The sequence below is a fragment of the Meleagris gallopavo genome, chromosome 22 (genome assembly GCF_905368555.1).
Source record: "Meleagris gallopavo chromosome 22, MGAL_WU_HG_1.1, whole genome shotgun sequence".
NCBI lineage: Eukaryota > Metazoa > Chordata > Aves > Galliformes > Phasianidae > Meleagris > Meleagris gallopavo.
In genome coordinates, this window is record NC_139425.1 from 10685083 (window position 1) to 10692438 (window position 7356).

Consider the following 7356-nt stretch of genomic DNA (forward strand, 5'->3'; position numbering starts at 1 on the left):
GGAAGGGGGTGGGAATGGGTATGAGAATGGAGATTGGGATGGAATGGGGATGGGGACGCTGCCCCCCACCTGCTTGCAGCTCCTTGCAGCCCTGGTACAGACACCAACAGGACAGACCTGGGGCAGTGCACACTCCCCAGCACCCAGCAGCACCTGGTGCACGTGGATGTGCGTGAGGTGAAACCAGCAGAGGCAGAGAGAAGCAGATTAAGTTCTTCCCATTCAGCAGGAATAATTGTCTTCCTAATTACTGTTGTAATTACTGTCCCATAGGGAATTCAAGGAAGAGGAAAGCTCTGCAGGGAGAGGCAGGAAAGTTGGACCCAGGTGAGGTCCAGAGGGAGGTGCCACCCACCTGCCTCTGCCCCACAGCAGCTTTCCCCCAAATCTCAGAGGACTGAGACCCCCAGCAATGTCTGGGCACAGGACACCAGAGAAGTGGCACAAGCTGGGGGTGTGGCTGGGATGGGATGGCCCCCACCTCCCCACCACTACAGCTCAGTGCACGCCTCTCCCACTATCCTGGGCTGTCCAGGAAATCCTCCAGCTGCACAGGACCTTCCAGCCCAGCACCCAGCAGGAGGGCAGGGCCACAGAGCCAAAATCCACTGGGCTACAATTTTCCACCACTATCTCTCTGCAGTACCTCACCTACCCAGGCAGTCCTTACAACCACTGACATCGTATTCCAGAATGGCCCCCTCTGTCCAGTGGGCTGAGTGGGGGTTGTTGGGGCTCACAGCACCGGGGGGCTGCGGGCAGGGAAAAGTCAGGAACCACACAGGGGAATGCCCAGTGCTGCAGAGCTGCACGGACAGCCCCATCCTGCCCTGCCCTGGAGACACTCAGCCTGACTCACAGCAGTGCTGGGCAGACCTCCACCTTAGCAGAAACAGCGACCGGGCCAGCTCAGAGAGCACCCAGGAATGTGGCACCTCCCAGGGTGGTGGGAACGGGCCCGGCTGTGCCACCCCGGGCATGGCAGGGCACAGCCAAGGGCAGAGTGGGTGCTGCGGTGCAGCAACGCCCGCTGGCCCCGCACAGAGCCCATCAGCACCAACTCTCCCTGGGGAGGGCACAAGTGGGGAGGGTCTGTCCCCATAGCCCACGCTGGGCAGGGGCAAGGAGCAGTGTCATTGCTCCTGGCTGTTCCCCTTCCCACTGCAAACATGCAGTTCTGCATGCAGGCAGCTCAGACAGCACACACACAGACACGTGTGTGCATGGTTCGTTGGGCACACAGCACATAAGCAGCTCGGGCTGTGCACATGCGTGTATGTGCTTACAGAGCGTGGCTTGCACGCTCACACACGTGCCCAGCTGCCATCACACACGCACACACACACGTGCCAGCAGCCTTCCTGAACGGCCTGACACAGCAATCCTGCTGCCAGCACCTGTTGCTGCAGGGGAAGCCCCAGCACTGCCATGCCCACACTTTCTGTCCTGTATATGGTAGAGCAGCAGCTCCTGGGACAGCATGGCTGCAGTGCTGGGGGGCTTTAGTGGGAAGAGCTGGAACCGGAGCTGTCACTGCAGGGCTTGGGGAACAGTCAGAGCTGTGGCTGAGGATGGAGTGGGAGGTGAGAGGCAGCTGCAGCACAGTGTGATGGGCATTCAGACACCTATCCCGGCTTCCCACATCGTTTCCACTCCCCATCCTCAGCACTGGGACCCTCCGGCACCCAGAGTGGGGGGCTGGTGGCCACCAGCTGAGCTCAGCCCCCAGCCACACAGCCAGGCTTGGGCAAAACGAGGCTATGGACCATGTCCGGTCACAGGACGTCCCTCAGGAGCCAGCAATTGTTCCTGGTGGCAGAACAATGCCCTGAGAGCTGCCAGGGCACCACGGGCTGCTCCACACCACCTGGCCCAGGAGCCTCCTCCACCTGCCCTGGAGTGCCCAGCCCCAAGTGGGGTCCCCAGCCCCCGCTGCCCACCTGGCCCCATACTCAACACTGGCATGCTGGGTGCTGCAGCAAATCACGGCACAGTTCTCGGGGTTGCTGAGAGCCCAAAGCCAAGCAGCCACCCCTTATCCCCTACCTCCATGCTCCCTGCATGCTGTGTCCAGCAGCACCAGGGAGGGAGGGAGGGATGTGAGTGTTACGCTTGGATGAAGCAGTGGCAGGGACACGGTCATTGGCACCAGCCTCTGTCCTGGGGAGGACTTAAAGCCCTGCCTGTACTTGACGTGGCCCCAACACTGCCACCCCTGCATCATGCGGGTGCTGTCGCTTCTGCTGCTGCTGGGGCTCTGCTGCCTCTGGGCCCGGCTGGTGGCTGCAGGTGAGCATGGGATGGGGCTACAGGGAGGGCTTGGGATGCTGTGTCCCCACAGCAGAGAACACCCTTGTACCATGACCAGCAAACTCGGGGAGGGCCCAGTGTGCCAAAGGGTTAGGGTGCTCCTATCTCTCCCCAGGATTCACCTAGCCTCTGTTTGGACCTGGACAAGGACCCCACTTGTGCAGTCTCGTGCCAGACAGCCGGGCAGCTGGACATGGACTCATCCATTGACTGCAGAGCGAGCACCCATCATCCCCCATCCCAAATCCACCCCTCCACCCTCAGCTCAGAACTGGGCATGGGGGTCTCTGTGCTTCTTCCTTACTATTAAAGCCCATCTGCAATGTTGGTTCCTGTGGTGTCAATCTCCTGGTGAACCCTGGTTGTATCCCCAGCCCCTGTGGGAGGAAAGTGCCATGGCAGCCAGCTGGTCCCGAGGCCAGCACACACGTCCTGCCTGCAGCCCTCACGCCAGGCTGCTCACCCAGGCTGTGATGTGTCAGGGCCATCTCTGGATTTGTGGAAGAAGCTTGTACATCCATGCAAGCTCCCAGATGGCTTGGAGATGCCAGGCACTGTGACAAGGGACAGCTTGTAGTGTTGAACAAGTGGCCCATTGTGGGATTTATTAGGAAATAGAACATCATGTCCAAAACAGCACTGGTGTTCAGGATGCTGACAGCGCTGGCCTTGGCAGAGTGAGGTGAGGAAAGGTTGGGGGCAGCTCTGTGTGCCCACCTGCCCTGGGCTGTCCTCGCACCTTGTGCCCTGCACACATTCCACAGTTCTGGTCACCGAGCATCATTGTGGTAACTGCTGCCAACATCGCTGCCATCTCCACCACTGTAATCTTCAGTCATCACTGTCACCGTATCCATTGTCATCTCCATAGTCATTCTCATCATTTCCACCGTAGTCATCACTGCCATTGTTACCATCACCATTATCGCCATCATCATAGCCCTCATCATCATTGTAGCCATAGTAATAATCATGGTCATCGTCCTCATCATCCTCATCCCCTTTTTTCTCATCAACATCGTCATCATTGTCATCGTCGTCATCACTGTCATCACCCTCCTCACCGCCTCCCTGCTCGGACTTCGGTTTCTCTCCCGACTCAGGTTTCTCTCCACTCTCCTGTTTCCCGCCAGCCCCCGGTTTCCCCCCCCCCGCCGGCTTCTCCCCCAGCACGGGTTTCTCTCCACCCTCTGGCTTCTCCCCAGTCCCTGGCTTTTTCCCACTCTCAGTTTTCCCTCCACTCTCCAATTTCCCTCCACCCCCACTCCCTGGTTTTGCCATTGCTCCCGGCGTTATCTTTGGCTTTTCCCCAGCCCCACCCTTCCCCTCACACCCTGGCTTCTTCCCCACGCTGGGTTTCTTTGTGATCTCTTGCTTTTCCCTCAGTGCAGCTGTGCTGCCCGCTGTAGGCTTCTCCCTGCTCCCTTCTCCATTCTCAGGCTCAGGTCTCACCGCCGGCCGCTCCCCATGCAGGTGCTGCTCTGCACTGCCCTGCTCTGCCCCCGGCTGCTGCTGCACAGATGAGCTCTGGGTGCCGCCCTGCTGCCAGCATCGGCATCGGGTGTCTGCTGGCACCGCCACCTGCGGCTGGGTCACGGGGAGGATGGTTGCTGCTCCGTGCAGCCCTGGGCTACACCTTCCTGATGGAGGAAATGGAGAAAGATGAAACACCGATGGCAGCAAGCTCTTAGCAAAATGAAATGAAGATGCTGCATATTATTTAACCAGGGCAGAAATACGGCGCTGAGCGTAGCTGCAAAGCAAGGGCACACGCTTTTTTGTTAAGCAATAGCAAGCAAACGCACAGAAATAGCACAACACACTGCTGACATACATTGCTGCCTCACAGCTCCTTTCTAAAATGGAATGGGACCAAAACGTTAGGAAGGAAGGCATCACAGCCACTGACAGCTGGCAAACCATAAGGCTTCAAGTCATTACTTATCTAAGACCTAAAGAAATTCAAGTTTCTAAAGGAGAACATTTAGGAGATGATAAAGGTATTTCTGCAGACACATTTTCATCGGAGTGCAACGGCCCCAGCACCTCTTTGCAGAGCAGCAGCACGTCTGGCTGACACTGAGCAGTTACTGCCTGCTAGTCTGAGCTTAAACATCAAACAGCCCAACTTGTAGTGAGCACTGAGTGCTCTGGAAGAGGAGACGAGCAGAATTTTAAACACTGCTCTAAAACCAGCTTGCTGCTCGTTCAGAAAGAAATGTAATTTACATTTCTTTGAAAGTTGGCCATTTTTCTTGAGGGAAAAAGAAAAGTAAGGAGGAAAAATGACTCTTTCATGGGAATTTCCCCTCTTGCAAATGCACTCCCAGATTGAGAGCCTCGGAGGGGTTGCTGGGAGCACGGTTGGAGCGTGCATACAGTGCACCAGGACACAGGTCGGGGTGAAGGAAGCACCTCCCCAGCACTGCGGCTGCGTGCCGGTGCCACTGCGGGTTCTATCCTCACCTCCAAGCAAAGAACCCCCCTGGCACCAGCCCCATCCGGGCAGAGCCGGGCTGCATCCTCCAGTATTCGGAGTATGGGGAGCCCCGGTCCCAGCCAACAGCACCAGAAAAGCAGCATCAGAAGGAAGTAACAGAAAGCAAGAGAAGCGTCTGCAGCCGGAGTGCTCTGAACCTTGCATGACATTTAGCGTTTTGTAGAACTCAAAGGTTAGGAGACTTAAGCAGGGCTAGAGCTCGCAAGGGCCGCAGCTCTCAGACACAAAGTGCTCAGACACAAAGAGCAAAGCAGAGCCATCCGCACAGCGCACCTCACCGACCTCGCAGCGCTGCCCTGGCCGCGGGGCCGTGCTCACCTGCAGCGGGCGCGGCGTGCAGCGGGGCACCGAGGGCCAGCAGCCCCAGCAGGAGCCAAGCACCCGCCCGCATGCTGCCAGCACCCTGCCCGCCCAGCGCCGCGCCGGGATTTAAGGTTCTGCAGAGAGGCGGCCCCGGGCACCTCCCACGTCCTGCGTGCACCGTGGGACACCCGCAGCAGCGGGACAGGAGGAGCACCGGAACACCGGACTGCGGTCAGCCCTCCTCGAGGCACCCTTCGCTCTGCTTCTCGGCCCATAAACTCTTAATGGGCGCTCGTGACGTCAAAGAGCGTCGTTCACCCCCGGGGGCACTTTCCGAGTTCCAGGAGCTTGTGAAGGAGCTGCAAAGAGAGATCCCCTCCCTCCATCGCCCTGGAGGAGCTCGGCTCCACCTGTGCAGGGTTGAATGTCAGTGTTGTAGCTTGTTATGCTTTAAAACCAGCAGGAATAAATGTCTCCTGGCAGACAGAATGCAGAGTGCTACAGTGCTACATGGAGGAGAGCTGCCCAAGGCAGGCACTGCAGCTCAGCTCCACGCTGCCAGCCCCTGTCCTGGGCTTGCATTGAGAGTGAACAAAGAATTCAGTGTGCCACCATGTTTGTGTCTCTTTGCTCTGCACCAAGGTATAAAGAGCATCTCTACCACTGTAAGCAAGTGCACGCCACTCTGAAAACTCAGAAGGCAAAGCTCCTGCTCCAGAAAGCTTCATCCAAATGGTGGCAAAGGCCACACATGGGCAGCACTGGGGCCATGTGCTCGGCAGTGGGAAGGTGCAGGGCCTGCATGCCACCGAACCTGCGTGGGAAGAAGGCTTACTGCAAGAAATGAGCTCGAAGTACAGGTTTCTTCCACTCCTCGTGGCTATGACTCAATTCTGAAGCTATTTCCCTGTGAACCGCCCCTACCCGCTGAAATCCCTGTGCCCCACATCTCACCACAGTGGTGTCACTGTGAGAGCTCCACCAGGAGCCCCCTCGCCGTGGTTCCCTGCCACCTGCTGTGCTGTCCAGAGCCCTCCAAGCCCCAGCATGTAGAGCAGCTCTGCACAGTGTTGGGTACTGCCACTCGTGGGTCTCTGCTCAGTGCAAGAGCAGACACCGGTACCCAGCGGTGCACTTACTGCTGGTGGCACTGATGTTGTCCTCCAAACACCCCACAGGTGAGGTGTTGCTGGCACTAGTGATGATAACTGTGCAATTATCTCCATTAGTCTTTAACCACAGATTACTATCTACTTCCTTTCTATCTCAAAATTGACGAAGGCACGGGACGAATTCAGCTGGTGCGCGTGGCAGTGATTCAGGGCACGGCCCAAGGAGCAGCACAGCACAGCTCCCAGAGCCACTGGGAGCTCCCAGGGGCACCACCATGCAGTTCCAATGGCACTGCCACACTGCTCTGCTGAGACCCCAGGCTCCTTTGGAACAGAACTGTCACTACGTCACATTTACATTTCTGTAGATCCCAATGTTGGTCACAATTTAGAGAATTAGGAAGTCAAGTGTTTTACAAGCATGTTTGTGTACAGAAATAAGCATTTTGGTAAGGAGAATTTCACAGGTCCTGCTCTGCACAGATTTGAGTCCCCAGTTTGCACCTCCATACATGGCTGTGGGTTCTACTACAGTGCAGGAACAGTGAACAGGAAGCGACTCCATGCCCCTGGCACTGGAGCACAGGGATGAGCAGCACATGGAGACTGGTTTGGTCAAACCCAGCAGCACCAGCTGCTCACAGGAGCTCAGCAGGGCAATGTCACGCTGCTGTTTGTGTGCTGCTGCTGAGAGCATCACTGGTTTGGGTTTTTGAAATGGAAGACTGTCACAGACACCTGATGCTTCCCATCCTTCTGAATTCCAGTTCTTTTAGTTTTATTTTATAACAGGCTTGGAAGCATCCAAGTACCAACACAACAGATTTCCCTACCAAAGAAACCTACAACTGTCATTCCAATAGAAAAATCTCCACTGCTGTGCAGCGCTACTGGGGCCCAGCAAGGCGTGGGGAAGTCACTGTGACTCCGCCACACTTCGAGTGGGAATACGGGGTGAGAAACCGGGCTTCGGTACTCCGCGCTGGGCCGCGGGGAGCACGGTGAGGAGGAGGCCGGCAGGAAGCGACGGCGGTGCAGCCCGACGGCAGGGCAGGAAGCGGCCAGGATCGCCCCGCCGGCCCCACCCGCCGGAAGCTGCCCCGGGCCGCAGCCCGCACCGGAAGCCGCTAC

General features: G+C 57.5%; 1 protein-coding gene across 1 annotated transcript; it reads right to left on the reverse strand.

Annotated features, from left to right (window-relative positions):
• Nucleotides 1-2881: 2881 nt before the first annotated feature.
• On the reverse strand, nucleotides 2882-5295 carry LOC146542978 (uncharacterized). Its single transcript, XM_085241490.1, has 2 exons — nucleotides 5129-5295; nucleotides 2882-3950 (listed from the first exon to the last, which is right to left on the reverse strand). Exons 1-2 carry the CDS (start codon nucleotides 5199-5201, stop codon nucleotides 3142-3144), a joined length of 882 nt encoding a protein of 293 aa, XP_085097616.1. The 5' UTR covers nucleotides 5202-5295; the 3' UTR covers nucleotides 2882-3141.
• Between the last annotated feature and the right edge of the window lie 2061 nt (nucleotides 5296-7356).